The 24,706-nt window shown below is 36.4% G+C and overlaps 2 protein-coding genes across 3 annotated transcripts; one reads left to right on the top strand and one right to left on the bottom strand.

The window, feature by feature from the left end:
• Window positions 1–1,391: 1,391 nt before the first annotated feature.
• LOC117418085 (2-aminoethanethiol dioxygenase-like) lies at window positions 1,392–3,011 on the top strand. The gene has a single exon (XM_034030663.3). The coding sequence runs from the start codon at window positions 1,686–1,688 to the stop codon at window positions 2,439–2,441; it is 756 nt and encodes a 251-aa protein (XP_033886554.1). The 5' UTR covers window positions 1,392–1,685; the 3' UTR covers window positions 2,442–3,011.
• Window positions 3,012–8,413: 5,402 nt separating this feature from the next.
• LOC117418074 (early growth response protein 2b-like) lies at window positions 8,414–23,826 on the bottom strand. Of its 2 annotated transcripts, none has more exons than XM_034030645.3 (2): window positions 23,731–23,826; window positions 8,414–10,505 (listed from the first exon to the last, which is right to left on the bottom strand). In XM_034030645.3, exon 2 carries the CDS (start codon window positions 10,498–10,500, stop codon window positions 9,382–9,384), a length of 1,119 nt encoding a protein of 372 aa, XP_033886536.1. In that variant the 5' UTR covers window positions 10,501–10,505; window positions 23,731–23,826; the 3' UTR covers window positions 8,414–9,381. The 2 variants fall into 2 exon arrangements, with proteins under 2 accessions (XP_033886536.1, XP_033886534.1); XM_034030643.3 differs by lacking the exon at window positions 23,731–23,826 and adding an exon at window positions 11,139–11,523.
• Between the last annotated feature and the right edge of the window lie 880 nt (window positions 23,827–24,706).

The following is a 24,706-nucleotide window of genomic DNA, read 5'->3' as shown; positions in this document are numbered from 1 at the left end:
TCACGCTGTGACTTGGCAACTGTGACTGTGACTGTGTCAACCTAAAGTGAAAAATCACCCTGTGCTCAACTTAGACGCTAACATCAAAATGTAGCACCTCGTTTGACTCGTAATGAATATGGCTTTCGAGAAAAAAATACCAGGAGCCCCTAACTCACTTTTGGCAAGTTGACAACGAGGGGTAAGTGACGAGTTTTATTCGAACTTCAGCCCAACCCTTTACCCTGTAGGGGAGGCAGGTCCTAAACTATTTGTATTGCTGTAAGAACCTTAGGGACCACTCTTCCAAATTTTATGAAACACTTTTGGGTTCAAGTCCTCCCACTGGTAAACCCCCTCTGAAATTTGAATTTTTGGTATTTCTACCATGTTTAGGTCGAAATAACTCACGTGGGGGGGGGGGGGGGGGGGGCTCCAAAAAATCACCCAAAGATGCTTGATGAGATCTACAAGAATCAAGCAAAACATTTTAGTATCTGCAGATTTTTTTATTTTTGAAGTTGCATTTGTCATTCATTCGAGCATTGCTTATGGCCACTTTGGTGAGGCTAAAGTACCACACAGTCCTAACGAACTGGCGTTATGTCCGGGGTTAGATCTAGAGTAAAAAGTGACAGGGTGTGTTTCCAGTGGCACTAGCTTGAATGCTGTGAGGCTTACGGTAAATGTAAGTTAAAGAAGATTTCTTCTACAATAGCAGCTAAGGTTTCAAAAGTTTTGGGTGCTTGTGTTAGAAGCATGTCATTACATTATTTTATTCCTTTTGGAAAATGTTTATTTGTATTTGCTTAAAATATAATTTCAGTTCCTGTGAATGCTGGGTTATTATGAGAAGTGAGCTATATTTTAAAGCTTGCTATTGACGTATAGTATATTTAGCAACACTTTCATATTTAATTTGTACAGGACCTCGGTTCATTATTACGCACACGTTATGTATAGTTCTGTATAGTAGGCTTAGTCTGCATTGCAGATGTTAAGTTTCCTGATTTCACATCTCGTTCTGACACAAACTTAACCCATTCGTCATTTTCCATTTCCCTATAATAGAGGTACCATCTCCACGCAAAACTCTCCAAAACATACCTACTTGAACTTGTGAAATGTAATGTCATAAATAAAAAGGTCAACAACCCACTTGCCATGCCCTCGCGTACTCTAAGAAGAGTCATACACCATTATGGGTATTGTAGTTTTTTGAAAAAAAAATCTTATCTATCACAAATCTCCTTCAGCGCTCTTTTCAAAGATGTAAAGATGGTAAAGACAACAAGCAACACCGTATGTGTTCAGAAACAAAATGTGGGAAAATGACGACGAATCTTGTCAAATTATGTAATTATTGACAATATATCTTTAAAGGAAAACTTCAAACCCCAGAATGCAACAGTGTAATTACGCAGGCGCAGTTTGTACTCGCAACGGCGGACGTGTGGATTATAGTTCCATGAATGGGTGGGGGACAAATGGGAACTGTATTTTTAAAAAGCAAAACAACGATTTTTACAAATATGGTTTGTTGCTGATTTATATATTGAGAACATATTCTATTTTGGTTTCAGCAGACGCATATCTTTAGGAGTTTATTATCGTTTTACCTGTGGACAGTTTTTTTTTTTTTGTATCAACCACAGCAGCTGCATCTGTGCGTGTGCCTGACCGAGACTTAAGAGGACAATATAATAATGCCTCGGGAGAACATGGCCTCTCTGATCCAGAAAATTGCCAGGCAAGCCAGCACAACTTTCAAAAACTGCGGTTCGTCCCCGATCGGAGAGAACAGCAAGGGTTTTTTGGAGAATCAGGCGAAACTCAGGAACCTCCTGCACGAGATTCGGTCGGAAGATCTCAACATTGCACCCAGGAAGCTCGACCCCTCTCCCATCTCTGTCCCTCACAACCCTCCCGTCACCTACATGCATATCTGCGAGACTGGTGCATTCAGCATGGGGGTCTTTCTCCTAAAAGGCGGGAGTTCAATCCCTCTACACGATCATCCCGAGATGAACGGCATGCTCAAGGTTCTCTACGGGAAAGTCAGCATCAGTTGCTTTGACAAGTTGGATAACCCGCCTGATGCCGCCAGTGAGGCGCAGTTTAACCCGCCTGTGCTGCCCTATCAAAAGGACGCCCTGAGGAGGTCTGTGCTCCGGTCTATCGGGGAATACACAGAGCACAGCGGGCCTTGCATTTTGACTCCCAAAAAAGACAACCTGCATCAGATTAATGCCGTGGACGGACCTGCTGCTTTTCTGGACATCTTGGCACCCCCGTATGACCAAGATGACGGCAGAGACTGCCACTATTACAAGGTTCTGGAAAACGGAGACGTGAAATTGGAGACAGGAGAGCAGAAAGAAATGTGGCTGCTAGAAATTCCACAGCCCACTGATTTTTGGTGTGGCGCAGAGCCCTACCCGGGCCCCCAAGTTACTCTGTAATTAAACAGAAAAGAAAGCGTTAATTCAATATAAACTGTACTATATCACAACTTTCCAAACGGAGTTTAATAACAATAACTGTAATGCGAATTAATCTACTGGATTGAAACAAGGATTCTCAGGACCTACCGATGTAAGATGCACTCGCTGGTTTTATTACAGGAATATTCATCGATATGCTTCAAGTATTACCCTGCATGACAGTTTGTCTTTCGTGAAAACTTCCTTTTCAAGCACCTACATGACAGCTGTAGCGTATTAATTATATCACATGACTTGCTCGTTATATTGTTAATAGTTAAACGTCTAATAGTACAGTGCTTTACAAACCATATACCACAGTAACTTCAAAGTGTGAAAAAATACAAATCTTATAGCCTGAGCTGCATTTAATTTATTGGTAATTAATATATGTTTTATTTTTATTTCTCTCTCTCTCTCTCTCTCTCTCTCTCTCTCTCTCTCTCTCTCTCTCTCTCTCTCTCTCTCTCTCTCTCTCTCTCTCATATTAATTACCTGTTTTGTTTCATTTATTAGTGTGAGCAACTACAATAAAGTTTACACGCTATAGCCTAGCTGTCTAAATGCACTTATTTGTATTGGGTTCTGGTTTCAAATTGTCATCGCCGTTTGAAGTTGTTTCATAAAGTATTGGTTAAGTGATAGAGGGAGGGGGAGGGGGACATTTCAAACATATTCTATTGATCAATCCTTTCAAGGTAAGTAATCGAGTGCCTGTGTCTTTACTATGCAGATCTCTACGTTTTCCCTCAATTATTTGGAGCCGTGTACATTTTGATCCTATTTCTTTTAATTATTACCTTTAAGTCACATTCAAGGTTTGTATAATGCAAAGCTCAATCAATATATACGTGAACACCAAGCTGCTGAGTTCTGTACTTGTATATAGATTATTGCCCCCTGCCTCCTATTACACTCCCCTATCAGAGGGACCTGAGAAGCAGACTGATGATATTGCCTGCCAGAAACCTGTACCCACTGTTTAATGGCAGAATTCATTGAAATATCCAAAAGCAGAATTTTGAAAACAAAACCAGCAACAGACAATATTATACAATGTCGAGTGAAAAAAAAAAAAAAAACGTTTTCGAAAAGTGTGCTAAAGGAGTGAAAAGGCTGGATTTAGAATAGTTACAGTACATATCATAATAGGCAGGTAACATTACCACAATACATGTGCAGTACTACATTTTAACACTAAAATGCTCATTAATGAAGGGTAAAATTCAGTGACATTTAGTGGAATTCATATCAGCAATATACAACGTTTATAGACCATTCCGGGACAAATTCATAGTCCTGTTGCTGCGTAGTGGTTTTTTGTACCAATAAAGTTTTTTTTGTGCAGTTTAGTCATCAAAACACAATGTATTGTTTCACCCCTAACCACAAGTGGGGATAATACATACTTTTCAGTTTGGCTTTTCATATTCCTGAGATGCACATAATACACCCATCCCAAACTTCAATTGCAGCGCACATGAAGTCGCTCCAGACATTGCTCAAGCGACATGTAGAAAATGGGTTGGTTTAATGAATGTGCCGGTGGTGCATCACTTGAGACCCGTCCTGCGTAACGTGCAACTACCTGTATCCCATTGTCGTATAGTTTATACATACATGGATTATTTATTCTGTTTGCTTTTTCTTTGGTACTGGCTTCATCAGACGCTGAAATCTGCCTTGATCTTGACATGCTGTGCACTTCAATTTGTTATAAAGGATAGTTTTAATTGAAACACTTCTTATAGAGAACAGGTATTTACATTTTAAATCTTGGTATCTAGTACTAGTGTGATTAAAAGAAATCTCTGTTTGCAAGCCTTGCTTTCAGGTAATGGTCATTTAACCGAGAGGGTGAAATTGTCCCCACTCCTTCAAGGCCTTCTTTCCTGTCATTAACTAACTGGCTGCTTTCCCTATTGACAGACATAGTATTCCACCCAGTAACATTCTTTGACCTGAAAAACACTGCTGAGGTGAAACTAATAGACTTCCTAAGAGTTAGGCAAGGAAACAGAACTTTCTTTAAAGTCGTGTTGTACCAGACAAATTAGATCAAATGTAAGGAGTGAAGTAGAGAAACGGCCAGAGCCGCCTTCCGTGAAGCAAGATGTCCAGATGAACTTGATATCATGTTTTAAAATGAAAAGGTTTCTATAACATGTTTCTATCAGAATAGCATATATGAGACTTATTTAGTGAATCTAAGTGCACTGCAGGTAAGATGTATTGCATTTTTTGTTAGCTAAAACTACTTTAAGCAAGACTGACAACTATGCACTATTCTTTGCCAGATATTTAAGACATGGGCTAAACTTCCTGAAATCTGTGTGCGAGAAACATCTATTCTGCACAATAGTATAGTATGAGCCTTCATAATGCACAATTCAGAAGTCAATGTAATTGCATCTAATCGGCTGTCAAAAGTTAGAAAGCAGCTTTGTCACTCTTATCATTTTAAGTCATCCACTGAAGTCAGTACAGATATTCCCTTTACATACTGTGCTCAATTGGAACAAATGTGTCCAACCAGCTCACATTATAGAGATTTCCAAGCTGATAGACAGTTATTTTATTCTTATGAATGCATGCCCTCTGTTTGCTTTCAATTGTACTGTTTTAGTGCCAGGAATCTGGTAGGAAGGAAGGCAGATATCAGAGTTGCTTATTACAGTTAGCCTATACAGTTACCAGAGTTTGGCCAATTGTTATTTAATGGATTAAACATGTTTAAACTGGTTTGTGTTGTATGCATTTTCAAATTGTGGTTATTTGGTCACGCCACACTTCGGCAGATTGTAAATATTATTATTAATGAATTTGTGCTTGAAACAAGTGAAGGCTGTGTTTCCAGGTAGGATCACCTGCTAAACAACATTGTTGTGTCTTCAAGGAGACGTATCAGTTTACAGCCATAGCTGTTGGTAGTACAGTGCACTCCAAAGGCCCTATGAAACAATGGAATTAAACCGTTTAATTGTATAACACTAAAAATAAACCACTTTGTTTTAAGAAGAAACAGTTTCATTCTTGTAAGTGAAATGCAGGATTAACAAATGCAGTGTAATCCTAATAACATGCACATACTATACTAAAATGCTTTATTCAATTTATGTGCTGCAATATTTAGGACCCGTAGTGATCCTTTTAATTTTTATTTCTCATAATTTCTTGCCTCTGCTTGCCAAGTTTAACTAATTTGTGATTATTTATTTATTTTTTTTAACGTGACTTTATAACTACTATGTGTTATAGGAAGTATATTTCTATGTGGCTGGGAATTTGGTTTCCATCTTCAGCTTTGGCCTTCAGTTCATTGCCCTGCAAATGGCCGTGGTTTGCTCTTTTCCAAGTCTTATTTGCAAGGATTACTATTCATCAGTTGTATTTGTTTAACCCTCTGCTGCCCTTCAGCACTTCATGCTTGCTACATTCAATGTGCAGTTTTGTTCTGGGTTATATGTGGTGATAATTCTGGAGAAATATATTTTAGAGCCCATTCATTAATTCTGAGTAGGTTCAAGACTGTAAAATCTATTTTTTCTACCACTCATTAGTAATTGTACATTATCACTGGTCCCCCATTTTCTTCTGTTGTAGATTGCTTAGCTCTTAACTGTTTAATTGAATTTGGAAAATGCAGATATTTCAAGGGAAGTTTGCTGCTGTATAATACATAAACAAACTACAATCAGATGGCATACAGCACCTGTTTATCTATAGCATTGTATTTTAATAATTTGCATATCGTGAATTAGCATTAAAAATCTAATAAGAATTTAAATATTCTCAGCTCAATAAGAGGGGGGCCAATAATACAATAAATCTAATAAGAAGGAAGGAAATGGATTTAAAACTTTGGTAAGCACTGTTGAAACCACATCGTTAGCCCTGTGAAGAATGATATATTCTTTAAATGTCACCCAGGTTTCCCTGCAGTTTGGAGTGAAGGCTGCGGCACTGGAGTGTGGTTTGAATCCCACTCTCCAAGTGGCCATTCTTGACTGAAGACCCACTCAGTCTCAAACTCCCAGCACATCAGGCTGCCTACCTCCAGAGTTCAGTAGCTTGTTAACCATCCATTGGTCTGTTTCAGCGAGTGAAAGGAGGATTGACTTCACATTGATAACAGTGGTTGTATGACGATGCCAAAACAAACCATCTTTATAATGATTCTAAATAGATAGTTCAAAATGATAGTTTATTTGTAATCTTCAGGTATAGAACCCCTTATATTCTGGTAACTTTGGGTACAATAACAAATCTCATGGCTGAACCGCAAATAATCTCGTTTTTTTTGTTTTGTTTTTTTCAAAGAGTACCTTTCTTTTAGAATTCTTCAATAAGTCTATATTTATGAATCAGCCCTTCCAGATAGCATCAGTTCAGATAACAGGACAGTGAATATAAAAGGTGAAGAAATATCGCCTTGGTGTATTTTTGGTGTGGGTGGGGGGCTGCAATGCGTTACAGAAATGTACTTGGAAAGTTTGATGTTGTCGTGAAAAGTTTTCTAAACCACTGCTGCTGTGCTATTTTGGGGACATTCCGTGGGAGAAAATAAAAAAAGGTATTAGTCCATGTTATTGTTTCTACAATTAGGTTAAACCTGGACAGTTCACTTATGTTTTATAGTGCTGCATCTAGTTTCTCTCGCCAAGTTCACATGTTCTTAGTTTCTCTCACTGCCTTTGTATAAAGAGGTTTTGATGTATTACTATCAATAAGGGACATCAGCAGACATGAAATCAGAAATCACCTTCCCTTAAACTAATGGAACGTTAGTAGCCCATGATACAGGAGACTCACCATTATTTTCACCACTATACATTAGTCTATAATTGTCTTGGTTTCCTATTAACTAATAAGATGGATTTTAGAGTTACTGTATCAATCTTATTAAGTGATGGTGTTATCTCAAGTCTTGTAAATATTAACCATACACCGCTGCTGGACACACATAGACACATTTCTTTTTTACACATAAATTGTGTCAATAATCTCCCTATGTACACACAGCATGGTTGTCAATAGACACAGACGGTAGAGCATTAAACGTGTCAAATGGGACGGTATTACGTTTATTTTACACATCATTAAAAGTAAAAGCCACTGTTACCCCTAAAATCTGAATATGGGAATACAACCTGTTGTATATTTCCCCGTGATTAAGACCAACACCAACGTAATTTCTGCACAACTGCAGTGCAGCTCTTTTAACGCTAGTGTGAAATGATGTCATTTTTTTTTATTTTAGGCATAGGCTAATATGTTACTCAAGTAGAGTATAGATTTATGAAATGGGTACACCTTGGAACAGATTGAATAGGATATCACTATAGAAGTCAGTGTATGGGATATCACATTATATCTTTTTTATTATTATTAGCTAACTCATACGGCGCATAAAGACTTAATTGTTTTTTTACTACTCATTTTATTAACTATTGTACTGGTCAGTTTAACTCCCTCATGTATTTCACTGAAGCATTTAATATGAAATACCGTAAACAACTCTGGAAGGCGCGAATGCTTAACGAACATAGCCCCTGCAGAAAAAAAAAAACAAAAAAAAACTCCTGGATTCTAACTGGTTATTTGCCACTCAAAATACAACAACATGTACTAAATGTGGGCAGAGCACTTGTTCTTTCCTTGGTCTTTCACAAGTGGAATTTGAACGAATGAGTCATGAGATTAATTGATAGGCTACAGTGCTCAGTATTACTTTTCTTTGGGAAATCCCCGTAGCGCACCGCTTTATTTTTAACTTCTACGTCTGTACACTGTTCTTGTTTTCCATCCCTTCGTTTCTTTACATGACGTAAAAATAATGTATATGAAAGACAAAGTGTTGTTCAAAATCATGTATTTATTTATTTATTTATTCATTTTAAACTGACAGTAAAATAACACATATCATAACAGGCCAGCACTACTAGCTGTCGTTCTTTTTTTTTTTTTTTTTTTTTTTTTTTTTTTACCAAATACAGTATTTTCAGTCGTATTAAACAATCCGAGCGAACAAACGTAAAGTCGGTATGAGTTATAAAGTATATTTACATTCTCTGACTTCAGTCTTTTATACAAAGGTAACACTTTTTTAAGAATAAGAGACAAAACAATGCGTACAAAAATATATAATTCTAAAAAAAACAAACAAAAAAACGATATTAAATTGCTTGGGTATTATACAGCTTGGTTGAAAACGTACTGACACTGTATTGGCTACAAGAAGCTGACAATTATCAGGGCACACAAAACAAGGCACCGCGCAGAAGCGGAACAATCAATAAGCATGTTAACATCAACACATACATTTGACCTTTTTTAAAAATAACTTAGTACATGTTATTCACAATTATTGCAAATATATATTTTTTTATATTAGCTATTATTTTGTACCCTCCACATTGCAATCAGTACTGATAAATTGAAAAGCCAGTTTATCACAAAAGCAAACTAGTTTTGTTCTGGCTATATGAACACACTAAAAAGGGAAAAAGTAGAATTGTGCACTTCTTTTCACTCATTTTTAATTGAAAAAAAACATCAAGTAAACCTCCCAATCTTTCAAGCTAAAAAAAACTTTTACTTAAACAACATAATGAAAGTGCGTATCAGTCAATCATAACTGCTTTGGAACTTCTGTAAGATGAATGCGTGCAGACAAAGTGCATTATATGTTACGCATACAGCATGGGTTGATAGTTTATTCAAGCGCAAAGGGTATATGATCTGAAAGGGCAACGATTCAACTTGGCAAAATCTCTTCAAAACCATTCAAGTACTTTCGGTTTTAGTATATCTATTATTATTATTATTATTATTATTATTATTATTATTATTATTATTATTATTATTATTATTATTATTATTATACTTTCTGATAGTGTGTATAATACGAGGGGTGTGTTTATATTGTCCTGGAAGGACACATACTGTTGCCTGTAGGGCACATATTACCGGTAGATGTGCTAATACTGGCACGTCTGTCCGTGTTTGAAACTACTGAGGTCGTTGACGCAGCCGAGGAAGATTTTCTTTCCTTTTGCCTGAGGTGAATTTTTGTGTGCCTCTTTCTTTCGTCACTCCTTGCGAATTTCCTGCCGCAGAAATCGCAGGCGAACGGCTTCTCTCCTGTGTGGGTACGGATATGGGTAGTGAGGTGGTCACTTCGGCTGAAGTTCCTCATACAGATCCGGCACTGAAATGGTTTGTGACCGGTGTGAATTCGGATGTGCCTAGTGAGCTCATCAGAACGGGAGAACCTCCTGTCGCATCCCTCTGCCGGGCACGGGTAGGGACGCTCGTGCACAGGGGTCTTGCTCGGGCGGTTAGGGTACTTCCTCGGACGCAGGATGGGTCTCAGAGGTAAATTCTGGGGGCTGTACGCGATGGGTAGTCTGGGTCCATCAATAGCTGGCCCCCCCAGTGTAAAATTCCGAATAGTGTTGAGGGGAGTGAGAGGTGGCGGCACTCTCATAGACTCCAGTGGGCAGGCGAATGGCTTGCGTTCAGGTACTGAATGGATATCCCGTTGGCACTGTGGCTGGAACAGGCTGGAATAGTCCGGGATAATGTTGAACATGTGAGCGCTGTCCGTGGACGGTTTTGGTGAAGAGTAACACGGCGGGGGGTAGGATATGTGGCAGGTAGACGAGGACAGAAAGGACGATGCGTCTTGGTAGACGTCTCCACAGCCAGAGTAAGGAGGGGGAGGCGAATAGATGTGCTCCATGTCAGGCTGGTTCTGAGCCATAGTGCAGCTCAAGGTGCTGGAGTAGGGGTTAGGAGAGATGGAGGAGGCCGGTGATGAAGATGACGAGGGCGGCTGGGTCACGCCCAGGATCCCGGCGCTCACAATGTTAATGACGCTTTCTGGGTTCCAGTTGGCACCTGGGTACTGAGAGTCAATCGAAAACTTGCCCATGTAGGTGAAAGTCTGATTGCGAGGTGAAGGCTGTGTGAAACTGCTGGAGTAAGAAGACAAGTCGAGAGACCTTCTATCTGTGCTCATGTCAACGTTGGTCATACCATCTGTGAACACATAATGACAAAAATACATTTGTTAAGTTATTACACGTGTTTTTTGTGTGTTTGTTTTCTTTTTTAATTTATTTTAAGTGATACACCTGCAGGGGCGGCAACAGCAGCGCAACCACATAAGCGCAAAGCATCTCCAATGTAAGACATACGATTTGACAAGGGATGCGTCGCGTAGGACTTTGATAGTATTATTGTTAAACATCCTACTCGTGCAAGACCGGAGCATTTTAATGACAAATATATATTTCAAATAAAGTAATCTCCAGTCAGTGAATGTAATGGCAACTTGTAACCAGCGCGGTTTATCCCCATTTTATAGCCTATATACATCGGTGCATACACCGTTGTCAACATGGCATTTATGTGCTACCCTAATTATATTGTATAAAGCTGTAACTAATGCGCACAGAACTAAATGTCTAACGCTGCACACAGATTTTTTAAAATGAGAATACACTTCCAGTAGTCTAGTGTACAATACGGTACTGAATAAAACACTTGCTGACACTGACATCCAAATGCAATCTGTTTTACATGCACAACCAACACCTTTCCTACAAAACTCAGAGATACCTTACCCTTATATTATTACACAGATTTAAAGTTTATACAGGCAATGCTTACCTCCTGGCACTCCGCTAACGTGGTCGAAATGCCCTCCTAAATCAGTATTAGGAAAGATTGCCACCGATGCTGGCAAATTCGTGGCGATGTCATCTACTGTGTAGATGCTTTCAGGTAACTGGTGCACAAAACCACCAAGAGTTACTGGAGCTTTCTCTGCAGTTTTGGCTGTCATCGTTTAGCCTGTGTCAGCTTTTCACAAGCTTATAGTGAGCGAGCAAATACAAAACAAAGTGGTTTATTTTATATGTACCGCCTTATCTTTCTTCACTCCGCAAGAAACACGGTATCTTAGATTAGCTGTCATAGAGAGAAACCAATTCTAGCAAAGCGCAGTTGAGGCTGTAGTGTAAAGATGCTTCCAGCTGCAGATCTGTTTAATCAATGGCAAATCTCAGTCGCTGTGTGAGTGGTACAGTACTATGTATTTATGGAGAGGCTTTGAATGCATCTGACGTCACTTACCAAATAAGGATTGAATAGCTTAAAGAAGGTTGGGCTGGGACTGCCTCCTGATGGCTTTGTGACGACACCAATGGACAACCCCCGAGTGAGAGCTTGCTGTAATACGCTAGTTAAAAACCCGGCGTCAAACTTTATTTTTTATCCCGTCGGCAACATGTTTTAGTAATATATTCAACTAAAGCATTTCATACACAACCTTTTTTTTCGGAATGTTTCGCTCCATAACAGAAATGATTCGTTTTTTACTATGAAGAATTCCGGTTAGCGGCACAATCCATACATGGCATTATCCGGTAGATAAAGGTACGGCCTACTTGTCCATATTTGGAACCCATTCCGGAAAAAATTAGCTGCAAAACTGCTGTCTTCTAGTCAGCTTCTGTAACCACAATCTCATTCACGGAACTGAAATAGTGGTGGAAAGTGTGCTATTTCAATATGCCTGTGTTTTTTTGGAAAGTAGATGCTATTTATACAGTACAGTAGCGGAAATTATGTTAATTTTTCATTGATAAAAATACGAAATAACCATCTTCATTTTAATCATTTTAATATCGAAGAGTCCAAAATGATCTGCTTTCTTAAAACCACGTAACAAACTCTAGCAGCATTCATTTTTATACGAATGTGGACGTTTTACTACTGCATCAGCAAGGGGGAAATTACACATAACAAAGACCCAATTAAATACATAATTTAAACCATCGTCCAACTGTATATTTTTTTAACTAGACCTTGCTTTAATAAACTGCCTATATTCATTTATACGTTTATGAATACACTAAATTCACTTTTGTTGGTATTTGTGGATTTATTTACTTTTTTTAATTTTATTTTTTACTTATATACAAATGCAAATACACATTTGTTTTTACAGTTTGAAATATATAGGACAACTCATAACCGGATTCACACTGTATTTATGTATTACAGATAATGTATGTTATAATTTGCTTTATCTAAAAATATATACGAAATGAGAAAAGCCCGCTGTATTATGGACTTTCATTTTTGTCTCATACACTCGCCATCTAGTGGTTACACATGGAGCTGCTAGCTACATATTTAACCAGTCTTTTAAAAGCACTTTTCTCAATTATATTTCATATTTTGTAAGACAAAAAGTACATTTTATATATATTCGTTATTCGTTACCATCTTTACAACTCTTTCAGACAAGCAGATATTTAATTAACCCTACAAAAGTTACAAAACCAGAAAATCTTACCATCAAGAAGCTACATAAACAGAATGGAAACCGACCAAAGAGTGTGTAGAAAGGATGTTTAATAAAGAAAGAGCCATCTTTGGACATTTTGAAGTAAAAAATTCCTCGTGGGCTGTGAAACTTCAGTACTAATAAAGAAAAAGAAAGAAAGTAATGGGAGAGGGGGTAAGAGGGGGCGGAATATTATTTCCATCTGAGGGTACAGCTTATGTAAATAATAGGCATCATTAAACACAGTTTAGTCTATTTAAATAAAAGTATCGTTTCCTTTGACATTCAATAGTTAAGGCCGCTTCGATGTTGTTCCTTTGACATTCAATAGTTAAGGCCGCTTCGATGTTGTTCCTTGTTTTGTTGTGCGTTTTATTTTATAGCCGTGAATAAGAACGGCAGACATGTTTGGTAAGTGTAAAAGAGAAATAAAATGCCAATATTTATTAAGTTACTTCAAAATGTAACTTTAAAAAAAAAAAAAAAATGACTACATAGATCTGCACGCATTGACCAGTCATTTGTTACATTCAAAATGTAAGTATTTAATAAAAAGCAGTAACCTGTGTATAAAATAGCTGACACCAATAGAAAGTTGGTTTATAAACTACTACTGCTACAACTATTATTATTATTATTATTATTATTATTATTATTATTATTATTATAGTTTGATAAATCATGTATTTTATTTCGTTCTGAGTTTTTAACTTTAGATACACATAAACAGGCTAATCATACCGCATTATATTACATGTTAATAACTCACATTAAACTTATTGTAAATAGGCTCTTGGTTTCTGATGTGCTGTATTGGCATCTTTTCCAAATTGCTTCGACTACACCAAGAAGGGCGCACAGGCGCCCTACCCGATATCTGCAGCTTTCCAATTGTCACATTTACATTACTTACTGTAACCGATACTGGCGGTGTAAAATAAGCTTGCATTGTTTTAATATAGTTACATTTACAGATTGTCTCGTTTAACACAAATGCTAACAAATACTCCCCCTTTGTTTTCAGCACTTGCGGCGCCTGTACGTGTCCCGGCATGTAACTGTTTTTTTAGAATGGGATTTGATGATGCAATAAATTCTGGACAGCAACCTTTACTGTCAGTAACGTCAGCACGCCTGTCGACACACACTAAGACAATGCGAAGAAAAAACTAAAACTTCCAGTAAGAAATACTCTCGAAAGTAAAATCTTCGAGTGATCATGCCCACGAAAAAAAAAAAAAAAATCATCCGCACTTAAATGTAGATAAAGGCTGAGTTGAACAACATGTACCATTAAGTTTGATCCCATAAGGCAAGCAGCCCCTAAACCGATATAATCAACACATCAGCAGTTGTGCTATAGCGCGCTCTAAGCAACATTACTCATTTTGTATTCAGCATTACAAGTTACACTAATCCTATCTTCGATAGAAACACTGATTAAAAAAAAAACAACATATTGTACACTAATGACACGGCATATTATACTAGTACCGTAGCACAAAGTTGTATTTTAATATACAATTATTCGAGATGGCACTGCAGCAAACTTTAACCTATATAGTACAGAATAATATTTTGCTCATTTTGCATTTGAAATGCTCTTTTGGAAAATGACATCATATTTTTCTCACTTGGGCGTTCTGGTTTTACTAGCTAAATCATATATATATATATATATATATATATATATATATATATATATATATATATATATATATATATATATATATATATATATATATATATAAATATATATATTAGTCTTTATTATTATTATTATTATTATTATTATTATTATTATTAGTAGTAGTAGTAGTAGTAGTAGTAGTAGTAGTAGTAGTAGTATTGCGTTTGATAAATACTGGAGTGTTAATATTGATCCGGTTCAACCTTTTATTTTTTTTTATTTTTTTTAAGTTCAATAAAAACAAATAATTCGTAGCAATTACTGCCTTGTGTTTCAAAATGTGATTACATTTTAGATTAGATTGTATGATTACATTTGTGTGCTGTACCACAACATAATATTAATAGTAATACTAATGAATATATCCTACTAAGTTTTTGTTTGTTTGTTTTTTTCTACACTCCTTTTTAGGCGCGGCATTCCTTCTTTCCCAATCCCAACCACACGTTTTGGTTTCTGCCGACCCGTTTTGTGTTAGGTTTAGCACTTTCAATTTCTTTTTTGTAGCTCGAGTTTAGTTTTTTTAAACTGTACGGGAATTAGTTCTGGTGAAGTGTGTGCACAATTCATGTGTGAATAAAGCACAGTTTTGTGTGCATTATATACAATGCATTCAATAGCATGCTGTTTCAGCACTGGTTTGCTAGGTGGGCGGAGCCACAGGGGGTAAGGAGTGGGACCTCATCTTTAAACCCTTCTGTAACATAGCCTGTACACTGAAGGGAGGTTTTTAAAATAGACAACGCTATGGACATTCAAATAATATATAAAATACTACAATGATACAGGGTGTTTTACAGTTGAGAGGTGTGATTGTTTTAGATTGTGTTAAAAGGCATGATTTTTATACTTTCAAAGTACACAGAGCTAACAAAATAATTCTGGATAATCTTACATAATATGTATTGCCATCACTTCATAGATTTCAAATTGCAAAAAACTAACACGTTATAGTAAACATGTACTGATACTTATTAATAAAACATTTGACATTTGATTAAGCATCATTTGGTGGCATTTGTTTCTTCTTATTGGTAATTTCCTTTATAGAAAACGAGAAGCCCTAGCTGAACCATGAGCAGTGACAGCAATGATTTGATTTGGAATAAATAATACACTAGGGTCCTGATACAGCTGCATACTGGTGCTGTCATGGCGCCATGATACTGCCATAGATTACTATTGTTCATTGATTCACACCATTGTGATGCTATGTAAATGTTGCCACTGTATTATCAGTCCTCCAATACCATTGCATTGGATTTAGAACAAGTTTAAAACTAAAGTGAAACAGGCAAGTTCATTTTGACACAACAATAGTATCTAATGACTACAGGCCTCTGTATTGTAGCCTTCTATGCACTCGGATTTCAACTACAAAGGAATACTCTAGCCCATACTTGCAGCAATCCTCAAGCTCTGTTATAAACCCATTCACCTAATGGTTAGACCATGTAGGCACAACAATTTGTATGTTTCCATAATCTATGTTGGTCAAACTTCTACTTTTTCATCGCTGGACCAGTACGAAATAGAGCTGAATTGAGCTCACAAATGATTTGAGTTTGGAGGTTTCAGCTTAGCCTCCATTACACACCCCAAGACCACCACACAACTGTCTCTGCTTAAGAGAACCAAATGTCAGGTGCCTGAGTGCAATATGTCTGAGTTCCTGCATCCTTACATGAGCACTAAATTCAACAACTTAGAAGTGTCTCAATTCAAGATTAGCTATACAGTGTGGCCCATGAGTCAGTCATCACAAGCATAATTATTACTAATTAACATTGATTGTCTCTCTGTTTCATTCAGATGTTTCAATGTCTTTAAGCAAAGAGGAACCACATCAGATCATTTTGATGTGTGGTGCAGATAGTCAACAGGGAGCAGCCCGGTTTAACAGAGAACAACCTAACCAGCATTGCCTATGATGCCTGACTTATGGGACATCCTAAATGACAATGCCACATATTGTCACACATTCCCATTGGGTATTTAGAAAGACTTGACTGTAACCCAACAGATTTGTCATTTTTATGGATTGCCTCTGAAGATATGGGTGTTCATGGCTTACCATTACTTTGTTTAAGGATATCCTTGCTAACGTAATACATTAGAAAGTGAACTAGGGAGAGCTGTCTCTTCTCAGACACTCCCCAAGCTCAGCCAGTGGAGATGGCTGATATACTGTAGAAAAGACCACATTACCCTCCCTCCCCCCAGCTTTGTGTGGTACCACTCCCTGTATGTTCTCTTGGATCAGACAGAGGGCAGCAGACTGGCTTGCAGGAAAGCATGCTTCTCATGATTTGCCAGCCTTGCAACATGCAACTCACAATTTTTCCCAATTATTTTGTCCTTCTCACTGGTGGGTTGTAGTCCTTCAGGTAACATAATAAAGAAACATCAGTTTAATGTATAGTATAGTGTAGTATAGTATAGTATAGTATAGTATAGTATAGTATAGTAAACTTGTCAAGCAGGTTTGAAGAGGGGAGGAATATACATGTGGGTATGGTATTTCTTCATGGTTGCTTCAGTAAATCTGTGCTGTATTGTTTCAAGTACCTGCATGTCTGTTACAGCATTACGACGAAGCCTCTTCAGGGAGTGTCTGGAGTCTTGCTTAATTGTGATGAAACAGAGTATTGAAATTTATGCCTTAAGACTACTATCCCAAATTTACAATTTTTACAAGAGTTGTTTTAAAGCCTATGGCCATGTACACTAAATCTTCTAAAACACAAAAGGCAGTATGCCTTTTTTTTTTTTTTTTTACTATGTAACTATATTGAATTGATTAAAAACCATCCAACACATTCTGTTAATTACTCCATGAAGTAGTAAACCAAGGAAACTGCAGTGTTCTGCAGTATACCCCAGTATTTTACTACAGTATACGTGATACTGGGCTCTATTCAAAAAGCGTAACACATGAGTTATTTAAAGAATGTTCTTTCAAACTTTGTTTTGATGAATAAAATCAAGTTGGATATTCCTGAAATTGTTCTGGACCACTGACAGTTACACTAACAACAGTACAGAAACAGTTTAGTGAATATCAAACTTTAATTTATTAATAAAAACTTTGAAAAGCACCTTGAGTAAAAGCTTTGTGAATAGAGCCCACTATTTCAATAGATATTCTTTAAACAGCAACTATTCAAATAGGTTTTATTTCCTAAAAGAAAAAAGATTCTTACAAAAAACAATGTCCATACTCTAACAGTGTATCAAACAGATTCATGCAACAGTTTTGAAACACATTTTAGCATTTATTTTAAACATGATGCCTCTTTAGGATTTACCGTGTGGTTTGAAGTGATATTAAAAGAATCAGTTTATATCATTGAGTGCATATTCTGTATGATTCTCGGTGGTTGTTGTCAACTTATTCCAGCAAAAATTGATTCTGAATCGACACCTCAAGGCTGCTTGTGGGGAAGTAAGGTGGGGAAGCTTATTAGCATTGTGCTGGATACCGAAGCCCATAGGTGGAGCGTTGTTCACTGAAGCCTGTGCAACCCACCACCCTTTACAATCAGCCTTGTGGAGTCTTTTCTAAAGTGACTCATTAAGGACATTGGGGAAAAACAAATAATACAAATGTGTTACGTCGACATCATAAAATAATTTATCCCAGGAACTCAACATTTCAAACCGTTATTTCGAGAGCATGAAATCATTTATCTGAGGACCTAGACATAACACATTTTTATTTTTATTTTTTTCCATGTTCTTAATGAGCCACCTTTCTTTTCAGAAACAATTTTATATTAAGAAAAAATGACTACCTTTAATACTCATTATTGAACACTCTTCTGAATAGTCAGTGGGGTTTGTTTTGTTCATTCACAAATGGCATCACTTCTTGTGGGTCCCCAGCAAGGTGGGCAACTTGGCATGAGTGGGATTCGAAACACGCTTGCATGACTTACCCTGTTCTCCAAAAGGCACTGCTTTTATCAGGTAATGTATTAGGGATACCATCTTCCCATTGTTTTATTTTAATTTTATTTTTTGCTGTTATTATAACTAGATCCTCCATATAGCAGCTATATATTATCAATAATAATAATAATAATAATAATAATAATAATAATAATAATAATAATCCAATGTGCGTATTTAGTTTAATTAATCTGTGTAAAGGATAGCTAGAATACTCGCCTACATTCAGTATTAATGATTTCTATGAGATTCCTATTTCCCTAACTCGGCAGCTATTAATACACAACTGTATCTTTTAATCTGGGCTGACAACAAGCATGCATTCATGTCATCACTTTTTGCAGTCACTTCAGTTCTTTCACACAATGAATGCCACTGTCTTCCAAATACAGGATCGCTCTTTGATCGACACATTCAAGTGACACTAAAGACGGTTACAAAGAGTGTCTTGCAGCATTAGATTATGGATTTTGTAAGGGTGTCGGCATCCAGCCAAAGTTAAACATAATAGGAAGCAACCTTGACAGAGCAAAGGACTCCAGCACACACAAATTGTCTCTCATTTTCTGTACTGAAGCTCAACAAATTATATAGACTGTAGAGTGTGATCAAAACAATTTGAACTGCGACTCTGACAGGATACATTTGGACGAAGTGGCATAACAGTAAGAAGTCTGTTATGTATTGCTGTTAGCGCTTTAAGAGTTACTTAACTGTATGCCCGTTGAATATTAATATTAGCCCTTTAAGGTCTGTGGGAGCTCCTCATAGTGGCAAATAATGGGCATGCCCCTGGAGAGAAGACCTGACCCTGAACATGTTTTGTATCTTTGCGCCTTGCAAATAAACTGTTTAAGTCACACTGTGTTTGTGAGTGACTGTTTAATGAGCTAGCCGAACAAGGCAGGGTTTACAGTAGATCCTGATGTGATACAGCCATCTGACATGTCTTTATATCAGATGGCTTGTATCGGATGGAATTATGTCACATTAAGGTTAGCTATACTGTTTAGTTATTCGTATTTAGCTATATTATATATAAAACTATACAGTGCTCATGGGAACCTCTCCTTGGATGGGTATCTGCTTGTTTCGTACAGAACCCTAAATAATATTCTATGTACTTTAGTTGTTAACCAAATCTAATGTAGAGATCCATGATATGTGTAAGGTTCTTAGCACAGTGTTCACTGTTTTGGATAAGCAGCAGTGCCAGCCATTCAGAAAAAGAATGATATATTACCTGACTGATCAGGCAATCACAAACAAACCAAGACCTACTGTGGCTGTCCTGTTGATTATAAACCTCTGTTAGTTTCATACTACTACTGCTACTACTACAACTAGTAATACTGATAATAATGTGCACCCCTTATGTGATGACATAATAAACCACAAGAGCAAATCTCACAGAACCCTAAGATAAAAATGGCAGCCTTAACATACCATCAGACATAGTTTAATTGAAATTATTATTTATTAAAGATTTACATCTGCTAGCCAGACCATGGTCATATTTGTGGCACTTGACATACTTGTCAATGATTACACTGTTTGCAATCTTAAATATATTTTTTATTGTTTCTCTCACATGAGAACTGTAAAATAACAATACTGTAAACTCAGTAATACAGATAATTTTTTCACAATTCTTTTCAATAATAATAATAATAATAATAATAATAATAATAATAATAATAATAATAATAATGTACAGTACTACAACTGTACACAGAGAGGTGACCCTGGAATTTGCAGTCTTATATGTACTTTCAATATAAGACACAGTAAGATAATATTCAGACTGATTTTTTGTATCTATACTGAGAGAATGGATGCTTTTTAAAAAATGGCCACTTACACTGAAATTCCCCATATGTGAATGAATCCTTTACTATGTCCAGACAAGGGCTAAATTTGTAAGTAAGGGAAATTAAATCATAATTCTAGATACCATATAATAGTAAGGGCCATTAAATCATAATTCTAGATATGGAAGACATGATTAATAAAATGGTTCAACAAGCAGCTATTTTCTTTTCAGGAAATACCTTTTAAAACACTTGTTTCGAACTCTTAACTATAAAACTTTCATCTTTTTTTTTCTGTTTGCAACAAAAAAAGGTGTACAACACACTTTGGAGTAAAGAGCTTGATGAATTTGGTCGCTACTACTTAGTAAGAACTTTGAAAGACCTGGACGCCTCATTTACATGTCTCTCACAGCCATTAGTGAAAGAAGCCTACGTGTCTGTCAGCTTCAGTCTCATTTTTTACCCTTAATAGTACAAGTGAGAATAAATATTACCACAGTTTATGTGACATCCCCCTGACAGAACAGCATTGGTCCTGTTGATTACAAGTTTGTGTCAGACGCTGATAATGGGGAAATCCCTTTATACAATGTCACAGGACCTGAGCACTCATAATGAGGCCGATTTAATGAGCCTAGCGCCTTACAAGCAACATTAATTGCAAGTCTGTCACATAAGACACTGCGTTTAGATAAAAAGAGTGACCTGTAAAGCTATTGAATTATCATCTCGTTTCTTGCAAATTGGTTGGCTGCACCAGGTTCAACATGACTGCTCATCTCTGGAAAGAGGAATACATCACTGAGAATATATAAAGATATATCTTTGCCTATTCATTTGTGTGTAAGTTTGAAAAAGACAGGAAAAAGGAAATGTAGTCTAATTTTAAAGTTTAACTGCATTGCCTATCCTATATGATTAATTATTCTGGAAGGTACATTTTAAGCCCAAATTGAAAATTGAACTTCTTTATTAGTTAATGCAATAAGCTAGTCAAGGAGGACAACAGTGAAATTATTTCAAATGCTATAAATATATATTATACCCAAATCAATGTAAATATTGCATTCAGTATTCCAACAACAGTTTGCTCTGAATGAATCAAGCAACATTAAAATATTTGAAATTTTCAAGCATTTTTGTTTTTTGCATCCTCCTCTGCAAATGAAAGAAGGAAATCATTTGAGATGCCCTTGTCTTTTGTTGCACGCCCACAAACTCAAAAATGTTTGCACGCTGTGCAAAAGTGGCCTCCCTGGCAGATGTGCTTCTTTCAGCAAGTGCTTATTGGATACAGCACAGCAGCAGTCCCTGCTGGGAATTCCTTTTTCTCCCAGTTATGTGCATTCTGCACAGCGCACCCACACAAGTTAGGCCATCTTTTTGTCCGCATGTGCTCAGTGTCACGTTAGGCCAACTGACCGTTCCACATGCAATTAATCAAATGACCTTCTTCCTTTGATCAGGTAGCAAATCGAAACTGCCCGAAACAAAGCCACTATGATCCCGGCGAAATGAAATTACATTTCAAAACGGGGTGGGTAGAGGTATGTTTACTGTGTTGACATTAACAGTTAATGGAAGCAGGGTGATGTGTGGATAGCATGATCAATGTCCTAGTCAAACTTTTATCATCTTAATTGTCTTGCAACACAGAGATTACTTTACAGTAAAACTCTATTTTGGGTGGTATAAATAAGTTGTTAATTGATAAGAAATTACCCATTTATTGAAGTTCAGTTGTATGTTTATATATATATAGAGCCAGCTGCCCAACGTTTCTATATGTTGTACGTATCTTTCTCAAGGGAGCCTATATATATCTTATCAGTCTCAGTAAACATATTCAATATATAAAATTGAAATATCAGTCAAATGGTGGATACAGAAATGCATATTTATTATACAATTTTTAACAACTAAAATAAGCAGGCAATAGCATATCAATGAAATACTTATATTAGACACGCAAAATAAATGCAAAATTCACCATGCTTGCCTGCAGATTGCTATGCTTTTACCATCTAATACTACAACACTTTTATATGGAAATACAGTTAATGGACCAGGTGCCAATAATGGATTTTTCCTTTTGTTTCAATAACGGGGAAATAAAATCTTAAGTAAAAGCTCAAGTCAAATTATGAAGTATAACAATTGCTATTTGGTTGAAAGTCTAAGGGACTCTATGGAAAATAACTCAAAAGTGCTTACTTGAATTTGAATTTTTTAGAATATTATATAGAACAGGGTGAGTATTCCAATTTATGAGGATCTTTTGATTTGAACCCAGGGAACTGTACAAATCAATAAAACTATTGTATGTTAATAAAACAATATGTCCTAAAACTACCACTTCTCATATGTAGGCATGAAGACTTCTGGTCAAAAAGTGTGAGTTTAGAAGTACATGGGTTTCTCTCAACTAAATAAATTAAGTAGAAGCATCTTACTAATTTAATAAGACTTAGACTGTTCAGCTGAACCCTCAGGACACAGAAGAAAGACCTTCAATGATAAATAGAAAGCTCATAGCTTTCAGGTTTCAAACCCACGTATGACAGGACAGCATAATGCTGCCTGTCAGAAGTCCGCCTACAAACTTTAGTTTCAGACTATAGAACTCAGGATATGGACATTAGGTGCTTCCTATGGCATGTTAGTTCACACGGCTCCATGGCTATTGTTACTGCAGTTTTTAAATTAAGCAAGCTCTAAACGCTGCTTTTTTAAAAACTTCCAAAATATATTTTCCCTTCTGAGATAGACTTAAGAAACTTTTTTGCAGAGTTGGGATTTACAACAATCTTCTTCTGTAGTTGGGGTCTTATCAAGTAAGAAAAGCAATTACATCATGTTTTACAGTTTCTGATAGCAAAAAAGAAGGAATTATTATCTTTTAATAAAAGGAAGTTAAACAATTGTTCCATGATAGTTATGTTAGCTTTACTACTAGTGTTCTGTTGCCCACAAGTACTTAGTAGTATTTTTTCCTGCAGTTGAAAGCTGGTTTTGAAAATAAGTCACGCAACAATTCAAAGCAAATTATATATATTCTTAAAAAGTGCATGACTTAAGACATTCAATGTATAAATTCATAATACTCATATATCTAAATATTATAAAAGTTCTGTAAACTGTAGGAATGGTCCAACATTGTAACTTTCTGTTGTTTTGCAACAATCTGTGATTATCTTATATAGTAAACACTGTATACCTAGAATATACTGCCTACACATTTTCTGCACATATTTTGCTGGCATATGTAGACCACTTTAAAACAGATTTTTCTTGGCAAATCCTGTTTATTAATTCCTTTCATGTCGGTACAATATATTTTGAACATGTTAGTCAGTAGCATAAAAATAATAATGATATATTTAATTTAAAACAAACATGCAATTTGTGCAACGAGTTGTAATTGAAATACAGCAAACTTGACAGCATACTCACATTGTGGCTGCAGAGAGAGACAGCGCTGGAGATGATTTCACTGGATCATTTCCAGGTAATTTCCTTCTCAGGGAACCTTAAAGGAACTACAATAACTGGCAATAGCACGGTAAGATACTCCAGGGATGGCAGATGAAGCTGATCTGATAATGGCAAAGCAATCTGATGGTCTATGTTCTGGGTTTTGAGAGGAGTGCTGTGTGACGGTTCTCCTGGTGAGTCAAGAGGGCTGCTCCCACTTCACTCAGGGTCTTGACATTGAAATTGTCATGGTAATTCTCACGAGTGAAAGACCAAGAATCCTCTGGTAGAAAGCATACTTTGATAGGAATAGCTGTAGGTGTTCATGTCACTCACAATGCAATGTGAATCTGTGCACTGAAGCCCCTCAATGATTCAGTATATTTGAATTAAGCTACCGAACCCGAAAACTTGGATGTAGACCCCAAGGCAGGCCTTCATTTCAACAATCCACAATTGAGATGGCTTCCTATATGTTACAACAGCAGAATACATGAAATTTGAATTGTTAAAATGTAACATTTAGAGGTATTGATTTTATGGTTAAACCTGATAAAGTCTTATTTCTAACCCCTGTATGGATTTTTTTTTAATTTTTTTATTTTTTTTAGGGTAATTAGTTGTAATTAACCAAAAACATACCTTCATTAATGTTGTAATAGCTATTATAAATTAAGGCTATTTTCTTAAACAATGATCAGGATCCGATTTTTAAAAACAAGTAAATGTTTTATGCTTTTCTTAAGTGGATGTATAATACAATATGTATGTTACAAATATATTTCCCCTTACTCTGTGTGTCTGCCCAGAAAAAAAAGCTAAATTATGTTTTAACCCCAAAAATATAAAAAATAAAAACAGATATAAATAAATAAATGTAAATATTTTTTATGATGTTTTACACATATCCATACAAACAAGATTAAGCCACAGTTTATGTTCAAATATATCACAG

The sequence above is a fragment of the Acipenser ruthenus genome, chromosome 13 (genome assembly GCF_902713425.1).
Source record: "Acipenser ruthenus chromosome 13, fAciRut3.2 maternal haplotype, whole genome shotgun sequence".
Classification (NCBI taxonomy): Eukaryota; Metazoa; Chordata; class Actinopteri; order Acipenseriformes; family Acipenseridae; genus Acipenser; species Acipenser ruthenus.
Note: the sequence above shows the minus strand (reverse complement) of the source record. Positions and strands in the feature narration are given on the sequence as shown.

Excerpts from the sequence above, each read along its gene's own strand:
- LOC117418085 (XM_034030663.3), top strand. The coding sequence starts at position 1,686 with ATGCCTCGGGAGAACATGGCCTCTCTGATCCAGAAAATTGCCAGGCAA.
- LOC117418074 (XM_034030643.3), bottom strand. The coding sequence starts at position 11,313 with ATGACAGCCAAAACTGCAGAGAAAGCTCCAGTAACTCTTGGTGGTTTT. Across the intron at positions 10,506-11,138 it reads CGTTAGCGGAGTGCCAGGAG|ATGGTATGACCAACGTTGAC; the intron begins GTAAGCATTGCC and ends ATGTGTTCACAG.